Source organism: Natrix helvetica, assembly GCF_964273705.1.
Source record: "Natrix helvetica genome assembly, chromosome: 1".
Classification (NCBI taxonomy): Eukaryota; Metazoa; Chordata; class Lepidosauria; order Squamata; family Natricidae; genus Natrix; species Natrix helvetica.
Window position 1 is genome coordinate 62,221,681 of NC_138548.1, and position 17,247 is coordinate 62,238,927.

A 17,247-nucleotide genomic window follows, 5' to 3' on the forward strand; every position below is an offset into this window, starting at 1 on the left:
GGCCTGCTGCAAAACTCACTCCCAAGTGCCTACCATATGCGGTTCTCAGCAGACCTGCTTAAGAAGTTTAGACTGGATGGGCTAATTTAATGTTGGCAAGGTGGTATCTAATCTATCCCAGTCCTATACCAACTAGGATTTTATAGATGGCAACCAGCTCTTTGAAATGGGCCTGGAAGCCTACTGGTAAGCAGTGTGGTGACTTTAGGTTTATTTTGCAATGGAAGGATTGTCCTGCTGGGAACTTGGCTGTGAATTCTAGAAATTTGCTGCACGCAACTTGTTTCCAAATGTATGTAGAATGTCTTGAAGTAGTCTAGTGGTGTGGCAATCATATTAATAGTTTCTATTACCCAAGCATGGATATAAGAATATCAGTCAGCTTCTTTCCATTGTTTTATTGCATTTTTTCTGATTTAACCTATGTGGGGAATGTTTTAGACTGAAACTACAACATAGGATGCCAAAAGCAACAAAACACATTTGGAACTCACCCCAATGACTTTGCTGCACTATTTCCATGCATAGCTGGACCTGAAGCCATCTTGGCAAAAGCTCTGTAAAATGTAAAAAAAAAATAGTTTTCAGCAAAAGATTATGAATAAATTGTTCATTAACAAAACACAGAGAGGAAATGATAGAAGGTGTTGAAGCTACAGGTACCTTGGGGGCAAGTGATCATGCAATACTGGAATTCAACATTATGCAAACACAAGTAGTAAAACAAAGTCAAACTAGAGTATTGGACTTTAAGAGAGCTAATTTCAATAAACTTAGAGAGAGCTTGGGAAGGATTCCATGGATGAGAATCCTCAAGGGGAAAGCAACTCAAGAAGCTTGGGAAATTTTGAAAAATGAGATTATAAAAGCCCAGTCTAGCACAATACCAATGAATAAGAAAAATAACAGCTCCCAAAAGAAACCAGCATGGCTGCATAAAGAACTCTTTGACAAATTGAAAGACAAAAAGGATAAATATAAAAAGTGGAAAGAGGGGGACATAACTAAGGCAGAATATCAGCAAATAGCCCGAGCCTGTAAAGATGAAGTGAGGAAAGCTAAGGCTCACAATGAAGAAAGGCTTGCCACAAAAGTAAAAAATAACAAAAAAGCTTCTTCCAACATGTTAAAAACAAGAAAAAAGTCAAGGAAACAATTGGTCCATTGCTGGGAGAAAGTGGCAAGAAGGTGACAAGCAACAGGGAGAAAGCAGAACTATTTAACTCATTTTTTTGCATCTGTCTTTACATAAAGGGAAAAAACAGTCCAACCTACCAAAAACAGCACCACAAAAATCAGATTAGGAACACAAGTTGAAATAGGGAAGAAAATGGTAAGTGAGCACCTATCTACCCTATACGAGTTCAAATCATCAGGACCGGATGGACTACACCCCAGGGTTCTGAAGGAACTGGCAGACGAGATCTCAGAACCACTGAATTATATTTTTCAGAGATCCTGGAGCACCGGGGAACTGCCAGAGGACTGGAAAAGAGCTGATGTGGTTCCCATCTTCAAAAAAGGAAAAAAATAGATCCTGGAAACTGTAGACCTATCAGCCTGGCCTCAATACCAGGGAAGATTCTGGAAAAGATAATCAAGCAACGAATTAGCGAACATCTAGAAGTAAACAAAGTAATAGCCAAAAGCCAACATGGGTTTGTCAAAAACAAATCATGCCAGACTAATCTTATTGCATTCTTCGACAAAGTGACAAAATTAGTGCACCAGAGGAATGCCGTAGATATAATTTACTTGGGACTTCAGCAAGGCATTTGATAAAATAGACTATAACCTACTACTAGATAAAGTAGAAAAATTGGGTTAGACAGCATCACTACCAGATGGATTCGTAACTGGCTGACCAACTATACTCAACGTGTAGTCCTCAATGGAACTGCATCTACATGGAGGGAGGTATGCAGTGAAGTACCCCAAGGCTCTGTTTTAGGCCCAGTACTCTTCAACATCTTCATCAATGATCTGGATGAGGGGATAAATGTGGAACTCATCAAATTTGCAGATGACACCAAGATGGCAGGAATAGCCAACAGATAGGCTTAAGATACAGAAGGATCTTGATAAACTTGAACATTGGGCACTATCTAACAAAATGAAATCAATGATGAAAAAAGTAAGGTTCTACATTTAGGCAAGAAAAACAAAATGCACAGGTACAGTATAGATGGTACCTTGCTCAATAGTAGTAACTGTGAGAGGGATCTTGGAATCCTAGTGGACAACCATTTAAATATGAGCCAGCAGTGTGCAGCAGCTGCCAAAAAAGCCAACACAGTTCTGGCTGCATAAACGGAGGGATAGAATCAAGATCACGTGAAGTGTTAATGCCACTTTATAATGCCTTGGTAAGGCCACAAGGATATATTGGGGGAAAAAATTAGTGCAACTCAGCAGGCACTAGTATGCAGAAATAAAGTAGAATAAAGAAACACTTATCATAGGGAATCAGTGCTGTTTAAAGATTTAATATGAAAACATGCAAAGAGAAATACACTGCAAATTGAAGGGATATTGTTTGCAGTGTTTCCTGTCTATATCTGAATATTGTTCTGATTCCTATGAAAAGATAAACAAGAGAAAGCAGACAGCTTTTTTGTTTTGTTTTGTTTTTACTGTTTAGATTACATCAGCATCATTTCATACAGAAATGTGTCAAGACAGATAAAGATGATTAGAGTTGGAGAGAGGGGTATTCTCCCTAAATAGCATACCCTTTTATTATTAATGCTTACTTTTTTTACCTCAAAAATATAAATGAAACTGTCTATTTAGTGTAAGGGTCTAATTTTGACTAAATATAAAAAATGGATGCAATTTTGAAGAGCATTATACAAACCAGATGCTGCATTCAAAAGAATGAAATGTGCTGGATTAAATCAAAGCCTTTGCTGCAAGGCAGGTTGTTAACTTGATGATCAAAAACAGCTTCCTATTTGTTTTCCAGAGCAATTGATGAAGATGGTATACTGTACATACCAATAAGCCAACACAGTTCTATGCTGCATAAACAGGGGGATAGAATCAAGATCACATGAAGTGTTAATACCACTTTATAATGCCTTGGTAAGGCCACACTTGCAATACTGCATTCAGTTTTGGTTCCACAATATAAAAAAGATGTTGACATTCTAGAAAGAGTACAGAGAAGAGCAACAAAGATGATTAGGAGACTGGAGGCTAAAACATATGAGGAACGGTTGCAGGAACTGGGTATGTCTAGTTTAATGAAAAGAAGGACTAGGGGAGACATGATAGCAGTGTTCCAATATCTCAGGGATTGCCACAAAGAAGAGGGAGTCAAACTAGTCTCCAGAGCACCTGAGGGTAGAACAAGAAGTAATGGGTGGAAACTAATCAAGGCGAGAAGCAACCTAGAACTAAGGAGAATTTTCCTGACAGTTAGAACAATTAATCTGTTGTGAATGCTCCAACACTGGAAGTTTTTAAGAAGAGATTGGATAATCATTTGTCTGAAGTGGTGTAGGGTTTCCTGCCTAAGCACGGGGTTGGACTAGAAGACCTCCAAGGTCCCTTCCAACTCTGCTATTGTATTATAAACGTCCTAGTCATTTTGAAGATAAAATTGCTCCTTTAACATAAATGACAGCACTATCATAACTAATCACACAAACACACTATAAGACTATAAAACATATTATTGAAAATAATAAAGGGAGGGTTCCTGTAATAATACATTTGGCAGATGAATTTATTTATACAGAACAGAGTTTCCCTATTTCAGGTAAAGAAAATGGCAGTCAAATCATTTTTGTTCACATAGGACTCCACATTCTATCCGGAAATCACTTGTTAGATCACAGATATATTATTACATATACGGCTGGGAAGATTTGAAAAAGACTATTATTATTTTATTTGCAGTTGAGTAAAAATATGCTCTAATAATAACAAACCTCATCTGTTCCAGACATGCCCCAATAAATGAAGTAGACAATGGAGCCAAATTTTATTGATATACTATTGGATATGAACGCTAGCAAGACTCTGAATCTTTAGCAAATACAATGGTAGATGGGAAATGGTAAGAAGAGAAATGCAAGCTGTGTGAGAATATAGGTAGCTGTGGATGAGAAGAACTTATGTTTGTGCAAGCAACAGTATTACTATTGATTATATCTTTTGCCATGTATATGTTATTCCACAGAATTGGGGAACACTTCAGGCAAGCATGCACCATGATATGGGGAGGAAGGGAAGAATTCTAGCAAGGATAAGAAACAACATTTCCAAAGTCTTGTATATTATGAACATCATTTTATAAATTTTATAAACAATGTGAATGAAGAATTAAAATCATCCATTCATTACACGCTGTTAAGTCTTTTCCTAACAGCTAAAAGCAGTTACTGCTCTTATTTTAAGCACTATGAACATATGGCAATGAAACCATAGGTGGTTATTCTAACAACAATGATGCCTGAATGAAATATAAGTTGTGACATCATGGTACAAGCTCTGTTCTCATACTTGTGCTGTGACATTGCATGTACGTATAACAGAGGCAGAGTTTGCATCTGAATATTGCAACCCATGTTTCATCACCTATCATCCTTCCTCTCCTGTTATCGGTAGTCCTCTTACAAACGAATGGTCATTCATTTAGTGATCATTCAACATTACAATGGCACTGAGAAAAATGATTTATGACCGTTTTTCACACTTACAATGCAGTCTCCCTCTGGTCATGTGATTAAAATTTGACTGCTTGGCAACTGGCATGTATTTATGACATTTGTACTGTCCCGGGATCATGTGATACCTTTGGTAACCTTCTGACAAGAAGGGTCAATGGGGAAGCCAGATTCACTTAACAACCATGTTACTAACTTAACAACTGCAGTGATTTACTTAACAGCTGTAGCAAGAAAGTTTGTAAAATGGGACAAAACTCATTTAGCAACTGTTTCACTTAGCGACAAAAAATTTCCGCTCAATTCAGTTTTAAATTGAGGACTACCTATATATACCTCCCTTTGGGGTTAAAATATTTCTCCTTACAGTCCTGGAGGAATTCTACGTTCAATCTGAAGCAAAATTCTGACCTAAATTTTAGCAGTGTACTACTTTCTTATATGATGAAAGCAAAAGTTACTTACTTCCATTGCTTAATGTAGTTTAAAGGATTAAGGTTACATCCAGCATCAGTTAGTGCTTTTTTGTACTGTTCCAAATCTGCCTGAAATGAAATGGATATTTGAAATTTGTGACAATTTACAATGTATTAATAATAAATACACTAGTATGACAAGAAATAAGCTAATATTCATCTTCCAAAATATATATATATATATATATATATATATATATATATATATATATATATATATATATATATATATATATATATATATATATATATATATATATATATATATATATATATATATATAAATATAAAAAGAATGAGCTATTACACATAAAGGCAAATGTCCTCACCCCACCACTGCTGTGAAATTGCTAATCAAGAAAACAAGATCACTGCAAGAAATGATTGATAGCAGTTACTTTTGTTTCTTTTTGAAGAAGAGTCTATTTGAGGAAATGAAAGGAAGTGCTCCTATAAAATTAAATTATTTTACTAAGAATTTTAGTATGTGTGATGGTCCATGACAATCTCATCCTATCAGACTAGTTGTCATGCTGGCTGGCTGTGAAGAAAGTTACAGTCCAAATATTTGGGGAACATAAGATCGAATATAATATAGATCAACTTTCTCGAATTCAAATTTTGAGGATTAAGATATATTTCCATTTCAGGAAATATAGGCAAGAGCTTAAATCACTGTAAATACAACTTGATTGGTACAATATAAAAGTTCAGTAATGAAGAAATGCAAAAGATGGTATTTACAGATCTAGAAGTCAGAAAATATTACAGGTAACACTCATTTAACAAATGTAAATAGATAACGGTAATAGATAACTATAACAGATATTATCTGTATACTTTTCTTTAAATAGTGTATCTGCATAAATAGTATAAACAGTATATTCTTAAATAGTCTATCTGCTTATAAAACACCTATATTTGTTTTGATTTATTTAGTACAGAAAAGGGTGAAAAAGTAAAAACTAGAGTATTTTATGACATCATTTAGTGATAGAAATTCCAGCCCTATTTACTATTGCTAAATGAGGGGTATCTATAATATTTTCTGAGTTTGAGATATGTTACACACTATCCTTTGTATTTCTTTTTCTTTTTTACTGAACTTCTATTTGTATCAATCAAGTTGTATTTATAGTGATTTAACCTCTTCCCTTTGGAGGGCCTGAAAAACCAAGTTAGACTGTCATGGAGAAAATTGATCTGTATAGCTTGAGGGCCTATAATCAAACAATTAATCACTTGGAATTTTTATTAGTATTAATATTTCAAATGATTATAATGTAAATTGTATACTAAACAAGTTAGAAAACACTAAACTCTCCAATCTGCTTCCGGTTGTTGAGAACGACGGATGTGTTCGTCCGCCCTGCGCTCTCTTGGTGGGCTCCCCTCGGCTTGGGGGGGGCACAGGGTGCCTTGAAGGGGCGCCCTGCCGTAGGGGCTGCTCGCTGGGGGTCCCCTGGATTGGCGGTGGCCGCGGGGGGGGCCTCCGGCATTGCCCCAGGAGCTGAGAGGCGAGAGGGGGTGCGCAACGGAGCTTCTATGCTCCCACGCGCTTTCGTTTCGAGGCAGCTGGATGATCGACAATTTGAAGGCTACAGCTGAAGTGCGGTGAGATGGGAATCCTCCCCAATTCTCCTTTTAATATTTAAATGAAAGATCATCAACTTTTTAAAAGACTTTCAATCTTCTCCTGGGAAGTGTGATTGGAGGGAGGGGGATTTCCCCCCCCTCGGAAAAGCGGCTTTGGATTTATCTCCTCTCTCTCGGAGGAGAGTGAGTTATAAAAGGAATCACACTCGTTATAAGCAATGGCAAAATGACTTTCTTAATGCAATTGTGAAAGAAAAGTGATGATCTGACTTTAAAAACTTTTGACTTGTTGCTTCCTGATCTCCGGGGCTGGCGAAGCAAGATGGCATACTTCCTCCGTCTTTATGCTCTTTGAAATTAGACTCCTCCTATGAAAATTCCTGGCATTATACTTTTGCCTCAGTGACTCTCAGAAACATCTCTTGCTACATAATATCTTGGATTTGGAATAACTGAACTAATTGACTGGACTACAGAAGGTGTCTATTCCTGTCTGGACTGCCTGCCTCGTGGTCTCTCTTGGATGTGCTTTTCCACAGTCGCCATTTCTTTGTATGGACATAGAATATCTCTGAGCTTTTTTTTTTTTATGATGCCTCCGAAGAAACCACCACCTGGGAAACCAGGATCTGCCCCAGCATCTTCAACATCCAGCCCAATTGGACAGCAGTCACTAACATCGTTTCTACAACCTAAAGCCCCCAAAGAGGAATCAATAACTCATCAGCTGCTCCAAAAGATTCTAAAAGGGCAGGATGAACTGAAAAATCAATTGAGAGAAATGAATGAACAACTCAGAGAAAATCAAAACCAAACTGCACAAAACAAACAAAGATTAGACGTTCTGGAGGAGGGGACAACTGAGATGAGGGGGGAGGTGAGGGTGGTCCAGAGAGGAAATTTAGAACTTGAGAACCACATGATAAAAATGGAATTGGAAAGGATGTCTTTTTTCCTTAGATTTCAAAACGTAATTGAGACTAACAATGAATAATAATTTAATAATTTTTTAATAATAATTTTATTTGATTAGCCGCAACCCTCTCCCGAAGGACTCGGGGCGGCGTACAATCAAAACGGATAAAAATACACATGAAGACTTTAAGGAGATCATGACAACAATGTTAGCTGAATATATTAAAAAAGACAAACAGCAATTAGGATGGGATATTGACGGTTTATAGAGTTAACTCAGCTTATGCTAGAACACACAATGTTCCAAGAGAGGTTCATATTAAATTTCTTAGAAAGGCTACAAGAGATGAGATTCTGGGGGCACAAAGGGGGCAAACATTAAAATATAAGGACAAAGAGATAGCCATCCTGAAACAAATCCCGAAGAAAGTAAGAGATAAGAGGAAAAAATATTCACTACTAGCAAAAAAAATTATTTGATAAGGGATTTTGGTTCTGGTGGCTTTTGCCAGAAGGTATGTTGATTTTCTGGGAGGGCACCAGAGTTAAAATTAATACAATTATGGAGGCGGAGGCCTTCATGGAAAAAAACAAAGCTCTCCTAGACAAAGTGGAGGAGGGAGGGGCCGAGGCTTTGCTGGCAGGCGAGGGGGAGGAGGCAACAATGAGAAAACTCAGATCACAAAAGTAAGTTAGAAAAAACATTACAATTGCTGATACAATGAATCCTTTTGTTAGATACAAAGTAAATGATTGAAATTATTGAAAGATATAATGTAAAAATAAGCTGTCAAGATCTAGTTAAGCAATAACATTTTGTTTATCATTTTGTAAAAGTTATGAGACTTGGGGGGAATACCATTTCCTGCACGATGTAGCTGTCAAAATTTGTACCCATACCTATTACCCCTTTCCTTAAAATTTTGTAAAACCAATAAAAAAGAATTTTCAACAAAAAAAAAAAGAAAACACTAAACTCTGTTAAGCTAAATGGAATTTTTGTTCTTTAAAGTTGCTCAGAAAAGCTAGCTTTCGTCGTTAACTTCTACAGCTTTTTTGCTGACATAAACACCTTTCCTGTGTTCCCTGACATCCACAAAATATTTTGATCTTTTAAACATGGTCACATAATAAATACTAAAATACTTGTTGCTAATACATATTGCTAAATCACTATGTGGCCTATTTGGCTATGACATAGCATATTATGTGAATTCTATCATAATGGATAGATATAAACCTAAACCTGAACACATATTTTTATTCAACAGTTTTTTTAAAAAAAGTTTAATGCAACACATAAACAATTCATTATGTCTGCCTGGATCTATGTACTTTTCTATTGGTCATAGGTTTGAAACAGAGTGCAACAGGAAATGACCAAAAAACCTAAACCAGAGGTGGGTTTCTGCTGGTTCGCCGGGATCAGGCAAACCGGTAGTGGCAGTGGCGGGAGGCTCCACCCACCCACCCGGATGCTTCTGTGCATGCGCAGAAGCTTCTGTGGATGCGCAGAAGCGTTGCACGTGAGAACCAGTAGTAAAATTAATTGAAACCTACCACTGACCTAAACCATAAATTTACCTACGTTACTGACAAAAATAACATTAGAATTATCTATATGTAGATACTTGCTTCAAACATACCTCAGAAGGTAACTGTACAGAACTTATGAAATAGATAAGAAAGAGTCGCATCTTGTCTTCTGCAGTTCCCGCTGTTCAGAAAAAAGGTTTACTTTTAAAAATCTTTCTTTAAATTATTATAAAATACATTTCACTATAAAAATCATCATAACAAATAGTTTATCACTTCACTTTTGGCATTTACACCAGTAGGAAAAGTACCGACAAATTAGCAGTCATGACATAGAACAAGAATCAATTTGGTAACTACTTATTCAGCATTTGCTCATCTTGAACCCACTCCATCTGTGATTCTCCTGAGATACTTGCTTCAGAGTGGAGATAATATTATCCCTCAATTTGCATAATAGATGGAGCAACTGTGTGTGTGTGTTAACACACCAATTGAAAAAAAGCCTATTCATATAGCAAAATGGATAACAGAAAAAAACAATGGGAAACACCAGGGTCACCTGGGATAGGGGATATGCAGTGGCATGACTATTAGTGTCACTTATTTCTATTGAGAATATTGAGACCACTACCCTGAAATGTATTACATCTCTTAAAATAAACAATTTGTACAATTATAAATGCAGACTTTTAGCACCAAACTGAGTCCTCTAATGTTGTAAACAAAATTAATGGAGATTCCTTTACTTATAGCAGCGATGGCGAACCTTTTTTGGCTCGCGTGCCATAAGTGGGGGGAGCGCGGGGGGGATCGTGTGCGGACGTGCCGCACCCATAATGCAACGCGCCCCCCAGTGCGCATGCACGCACCATGCGCCCATTTTTGCATGCTTTTTTTGCCCTCCCCAGGCTCCAGAGGCTTTATAGGAGCCTGGGGAGGGCGAAAAGAGCCTCCCCCGGCCCCCGGAGGCTTCAGGGAACGTCCGGAGGCTTCCCTGAAGCCTTCGGAACACTTAAAACCACCCTCCGAGCAACCCGGAAGTGACTTCCGGGTTGCTCGGATGGTCGTTTTAAGAGCTCTGAAGGCTTCAGGGAAGCCTCGGGACAGTCCCTGAACAGGCACGAGACGTGCGTCTCGATCGGCCGGGCTCGGATCGCCTCCGCCGCGTGGCGCCTCGGGCCCAGCGTCCTTGTACCGCTCCGCCCAGCCTCTGCGCACTCGCCAGCCGCCTCGATCCCTTGCGCCGCTCCGCCCAGCCTCTGCACACTCGCCAGCCGCCTCAATCCCTTGCGCCGCTCCGCCCAGCCTCTGCGCACTCGCCAGCCGCCTCGATCCCTTGCGCCGCTCCGCCCAGCCTCTGCGCACTCGCCAGCTGCCTCGATCCCTTGCGCCGCTCCGCCCAGCCTCTGCGCACTCGCCAGCCGCCTCGATCCCTTGCGCCGCTCCGCCCAGCCTCTGCGCACTCGCCAGCCGCCTCGATCCCTTGCGCCGCTCTGCCCAGCCTCTGCACGCCCGCCCGGCCTTCACATTGCTGCCGCTGCCGCCAGGACGGGCTCAGCCGAAGGGAAGTCCGTCAGGCATCGCCGCCGCGGAGGCCTGACGGACTTCCCTTTGGCCGAGCCCGTCCTGGCGGCGGCGGCAGCAGCGATGTGAAGGCCGGACGAGCGCGCAGAGGCTGGGCGGAGCGGCGCAAGGGATCGAGGCGGCTGGCGAGTGCGCAGAGGCTGGGCGGAGCGGTACAAGGACGCCAGGCCCGAGGCGCCGCGCGGCGGAGGCGATCCGAGCCCGGCCGATCGAGACGCACGTCTCGTGCCTGTTCAGGGACCGTCCCGAGGCTTCCCTGAAGCCTTCAGAGCTCTTAAAACGACCATCCGAGTCACCCGGAAGTCGCGCCGCCCTCGCCTCCTCCTCCTCCTCCTCTAGCTGCGCCACGCCAGGCAGGCCGCGCAGCCGCCTCGATCCCAGCCTTAGGCGGCGCCGCGCCACGCTCAATAGTCGCAACTCAGCTGCCTGCCGCTTTTCCCCTCCTTTGTCTCCCAGCCGGGGCGGCCCGCCGCCGAGTTGCGACTATTGCCGCCGCTGCTACCGCTGTTCACAGGACCCGCGTCTCACCCTCTTCCTCCAGTCGGCAGGCTCCGATTCATTTGCTGCCTGCCAGGCCCTGGCGCCGCGTTTGGGCCGGAGGGGGAAAGGAGGAGAAGGAGAAGGAGGACAACAAAGCCCCCTTCGCTTCCCCCCCCCTTTCGGCTTAATCCTTGCGACACCCGCGCAAAGCCCCGAGGGGACGGATTCCTGTGCGGGACACATGGCAGGAAGGCCATAGAGTCCCCCCTCCCTCAGCCGTCCAGACGGTCCCTGAAGCCTTTGGAATGCTTAAAATGACACTCCGAGCAACCCGGAAGTCACTTCCGGCTTGCTCGGAGGGTGGTTTTAAGCGTTCCAAAGGTTTCAGGGACGGTCCCTGAAGCCTGCGGGGGGGCGGGGGAGGCTCTTTTCGCCCTCCCCAGGCTCCTATAAAGCCTCTGGAGCCTGGGGAAGGCGAAAAATAACTTTTAAAAAGGTGAACTCAGCTGGCCAGCGCGCACATGCGCACTGGCCAGCTGACAGGGCAGAGCCTCGCGTGCCCTGACAAATGGCTCCGCGTGCCACTTCCGGCACGCGTGCCATAGGTTCGCCATCACGGACTTATAGTAAAGTTTATATCTACTTTATATGGTACAAGACCTTTGGTTTTTCTAACTCTGCTATTTCACCAGTGACAGTAGTTTTTCAAATTTTCAGGTCAAAGTTCTTGTTGCTATACAAGCAAGTTAATTAATTCAACTGCAGAACATAAATTAACAGAAAGGAACTTTGCAATAAATCCAAATTATACACTTACCATCAGGATCAGAAATCATATCCAAAAGTGATTTATCCAATGTGGACTTGCTCATAATTTTTTCTTCATATTCAAAATACACATCTAGTTTCCGAGTCTGAATGAAAAGAAGTTGCCATTGGAAAGTGTTTTTGTATACGCACGTAGCCACACACCCATTTCTTTTAGAAAGTAAGAAATGTTTCCATATTTTAAATACATTTTTGCATAGTAAAAAACTGAAAACAATCGCATAGTTTCTTTGAATCAGTAGTAAGTTCATAGAATAAATACAATATTTGTAAATATATATAACATGTATTATACATATGAATACATATGTACAGTAAATACATATAATACATATATGTATGAATAAAATGTATTTTCATAGAATACAGAAAATAATAGAATACATAAATTATTATATTTTTCTTCCATAGCTCCTCAAACTCAAAGGATTTACAGATCATTCATCTGGGGGTTAATCAGATTCAGTTGCTATATCCATTGCCTTCAAAGCAACTGCAGCACAAAATCTTTCCTTACTATTTTATTATATACTTTAAAAGTATTTAATTATATTGTTTACTGATTAAATTATTAGGTAAAAAACCCCCAAGGTTTTAAGCAGAGGATAACTCTGCCTATCCAGAAATGGTCTACATCAAACAGGTTACAGCCAAATCATCTGAAAATAAACTTAAAACTACTTCCAATTAGGTCTAGTGGTAAAGGTACCAGGGTTGTAGAAAGCAGGAGACTGTGAGTTCTTTTACTTTACTTTACTTTTATTTGCGCTTATAGACCGCCCCCTCTCCCAAAAGGGACTCGGGGCGGTGTACAGTCCATACAGAAAATACATCACATAAATAATTAAATAATTAAATAATTACATTGTTAAATAGATGGATATGGAGGAGGTTAAAAAAGAACTGTACGTCTAAGTAAAGTATCTAAAATATAATTTTAAAAAACCCCTAAAAAATCCCATAAGTTAAATTTAAAAACAGTTCCCCTAAAATACCAGTTAAAAATATATCTGCCAGGAGGTAGAAGTTATGCATGTGCCAGGCCAGCTAATCGGAACAGGTGAGTCTTCAATTTTTGTCGGAAGGAGCGGAAGTCGGTGGTGGTTCTAATGTCGGGGGGGAGGTCATTCCAGAGGGTTGGGCCCATCACAGAGAACGCCCTACTCCTTGGCGTCGCCCGTTGGCATTGCCTAGTGGACGGCACCAGGATAAGTCCCTCCCTGTGAGAGCGGATTGGCCGCAGGGATGTGTGTGGCAGGATGCGATCCCGCAGGTAGTTAGGTCCTGTGCCATGGAGCGCTTTGAAGATGGTAATTAAAACCTTGAAACGCACCCGAAAAACCACAGGCAGCCAGTGCAGCTCGCGCAGGAGAGGTGTTACGTGGGAGTACTGACAGCCCGCGCGGCTGCGTTCTGGACTAGCTGCAGTCTCCGGGCGCGTCCCAAGGAAAGCCCCATGTAGAGAGCATTGCAGTAGTCTAGGCGAGACGTCACCAGTGCGTGAGTGACCGTGCGTAGGGCATCCCGGTCCAGTAGGGGGCGCAATTGGCGCACCAGGCGAACCTGGTGGAACGCCCCCCTTGCCACGGCTGCCACATGATTGTCCATTGACAGCTGGGCATCTAGAAGGACGGCCAAATTGCGCGCCCGTTCCACGGGGGGCAATTGTTCGCCCCCTATGGCCAGCGATGGAGTCAGCTGGCTGAACCGAGGTGCTGGTAACCACAGCCACTCAGTCTTGGAGGGGTTGAGTTTGAGTCTGTTGTCCCCCATCCAGACCCCGACGGCTTCTAAACACCGGGACATCACTTCGACAGCCTCGTTGGGGTGGTTTGGGGTTGAAATGTACAGCTGGGTATCATCAGCGTACAGATGGTACTCAACCCCAAAACCACGGATGATCTCACCCAGTGGCTTCACATATGTGTTGAACAGAAGAGGCGAGAGGACCGACCCCTGTGGCACCCCACAAGTGAGTGGCCTCAGGGTCGACCTCTGCCCTCCTGTCAACACACATTGCGTCCGGTCAGAGAGGTAGGAGCCGAACCACCGCAAAACGGTGCCTCCAACTCCCATCCCCTCCAGCCGGCGCAATAAGATACCATGGTCGATGGTATCAAAAGCCGCCGAGAGATCTAATAGGAGCAGGATAGAGGAACAACCTCTATCTCTGGCCCTCCAGAGATCATCAACCAACGAGACCAAGGCCGTCTCCGTGCTGTGCCCGGGTCGGAAGCCGGACTGGCGTGGGTCTAGATATTCGGATTCGTCAAGGTGTCGCGGAAATTGCTGTGCCACCACATTCTCAACAACCTTCGCTAGAAAGGGAAGGTTGGAGACTGGACGGTAATTAACTAGCTCCGTCGGGTCAAGTGAAGGCCTCTTGAGTAAGGGCCTCACCACTGCCTAATCTAATCTAATTCTAATCTCACCTTAGCTATGAAAGACAGTTGGGTGACCTTGGGCCAATCATTTTCTCTCAGCTCAACTCACCTCACAAACTTGTCATTGTGGGAAAAATAGGAGGAAGATATATACTTGCCATTTTAAGTTATTTGTAAAAATAATAAAGGCGGGATACAAATAAATAAGTAGTGAGTAAGTAGCTCAGTTTAGCCACCTAAAACAAAACAAAGCCAATCGCAGAACGTATGGTAAAGTACTAATTGTTTGCAACAATTTCCGACCCATTGCAAACGAACTTGTTCAATGGGTCTGGTAAAATTATATTATACATCTCAAATCAATGGTTTAGTAGGAGGTTCATGCTTAAGGCATTTTTCTAATGCAATAAAGATTAGAGCTTTCTATAAAACAGTCTACAATAATTCAGTATCCTTTACATGATATTAATAAATGGTAAATATAGAAGTCTTAACATTTTTTTGTATTTCTTAGATTTAACTTCATAAAATTTAACTCACAAAATAAAGGCAATACTTTGCCTTATATTTACTGGAAATTACTATTAAACCATGAAAATACTCAACAAAAACCAGAGACCTATGGAAGGGGTAAAAAAGGATTGCCTCTGAAAGTACAATTGCTCTTTTTCTGATATTTAAGTCATACTAAATACCAATGAAAAGAAAAATGAATAAAGATGTCCAAAATAGTAGTATAAAAATGTTTCCAATAAAAACAGATATTTTCCTTGCATCTATTAAATTCTGATTATATTTCTGAGTTGCCAAAATCTTACTAGGTTAAATAATAACCTAAAACAAGGTTTTTCTTCTTCTAAGCTTTTCCGATAAATATTTGGTAATCCATCTTGGGAAATACTGATGTTTCTTTCCAGCTTCTTGCTTAAACACTGAAATATGCCAAAAAACTGCCAGAATTTCTGAAAGGTGATTAATCTCAGAGTTCCTTTTGCTATGCCTTAAAAAATAATCTAAGGCAATCTGAAAATAAGCCGCAAAGTGTACTACTACAAAAGTATCATTTAAGATTCATTGTAGAAAATATAAATTAGCATATCAACTATTTTGGCCTTGATATATTACACTTCCATAAAACTTTAGTAAATTACTCTGAAGTCAAAGATATATGGTATGGCTAATACTCAATTTTTTACCTCCATAAATGGCAAAGTCTAGATTCTATGATGAGTGGCTTCTATGGATGGAAATGGGAGAAGGCCAATGTTCACTTATTTCACATTTTGTGAATCGTGTTTCTCTTTTCCGTTCATAGAAGACTTCACTGAATCAAGCAGTCTTCCAACAGGCCATAAAGGGGGACAGCACCTCTGTGTCCATATGCAGATGTGTATATATTCACTGACACATCCTTCCATATATATGTGCATGTCTGTATATATGGGCATGTACAAGAATTTTTTGAAATACAGCTTTAGGAACAGCCAATGTATTCCAAAATAAATCATTCTTTTACAAAATTAATGATATAAAATACTACCTCTTACTGTAATGCAAATAATGGAGATATGAGATAATAATTAAGGATCCTAGAAAATAATATTTCTCCTCCATTTTGGCTCCAACTGATAAAAACTTACAGGAAAGTTAGCTAGCCTTCCTCTCCTCTTATTTTTCTCTAAGAAACTTCCTGAAGCAGAAAGGAAGCATGCTAATAATTTATTCCACCTCTGCAGTGTCAAAAGCATCTAATTCAGTAAGGCCATCTGATTTCTATGCCTTGGGAGGAAAAGAGTGTCAACTATGGAAGTATTTCCAAACCACATCCTGCCTTGGATTTTGACAGCGGTCCAATGTAAAACACTGAAGAAAAAAATAAACTAACTTTATTTTCAAAATTACTTTCTATGGAAACAGATTGTCAGTGAATTAAGCTTCAGTTATTGAAGACAATTATGAAAAACATTTTATGCAAAAAAGTAGAAAAAATGATTGTACTTATTCAATGCAGGGGGAAAAATATTCTCAATAATAGGCAAATTTTCTAAAATCCAATATCACCACAAAAAACTAATTAAAATTTCAGTTGTATCTTTCTGGCCTTTGGCTATAATAAATTTTCATTCAAACTCATTTAAAAAAAATCTGTACTACTATATTTTAATTGTAATAATTGAATTGTTGGTTTGATTACCAATTTCCAAAACTCAATTCTTATTCAATAAGTGTGTATTCTCAAGACATTGTACCCAGAAAAGTCATGGAAGAAAAAAAAAAGACTGGATTGTTTAATTTTCTTTTATAAACTTCTTTTTTTGCAGCTGCATGAGAAAGTAGACTGTAATTCTGCCTATTTAAAAAAAAAACCAGACAAAAGTGAGAATTCAGTCTGGCAGAACAACAGCTTGAGTATAAAGCCTCTGGAATAAACGAAAGTTTTCATACATTTAAAACAATTATTAAAATATAGGACTATATAAAAGAAGTTTGCTTTTCTGGGTATGAAATGAAAAATCCAGGCAAGCTAAACTGTTATGAAGGGATTGAATTATGCCAAATCATTTTTTTAAATAATGAAAAACCCGCACTATGCTTGTTTAAAACCAGCTATTTTGTTTGGCTTAATAACAAATACAATTATAAAATACCCTGCCATCCAATCTCACATGACAAGGATACTTTGACTGAAAAGAACACTTTGTTTCGAGAGCAACTGTATTTGCACAGAATCTAAAATGCTACTTATCTAACCCATTATGGCATTCTTGTGAA

At 40.3% G+C, this 17,247-nt stretch overlaps 1 protein-coding gene across 1 annotated transcript in view; it reads right to left on the bottom strand.

Annotated features, from left to right (window-relative positions):
* SCFD1 (sec1 family domain containing 1) overlaps positions 1–17,247 on the bottom strand; it is a 54,077-nt gene that overhangs the window by 9,658 nt on the left and 27,172 nt on the right. The window contains exons 15-18 of the mRNA XM_081938100.1: positions 12,081–12,177; positions 9,307–9,377; positions 5,139–5,218; positions 495–557 (exon numbers count right to left, since the gene is read on the bottom strand). Coding sequence (XP_081794226.1) covers positions 495–557; positions 5,139–5,218; positions 9,307–9,377; positions 12,081–12,177 — 311 coding nt within the window. The remainder of the gene's footprint in view (positions 1–494; positions 558–5,138; positions 5,219–9,306; positions 9,378–12,080; positions 12,178–17,247) is intronic.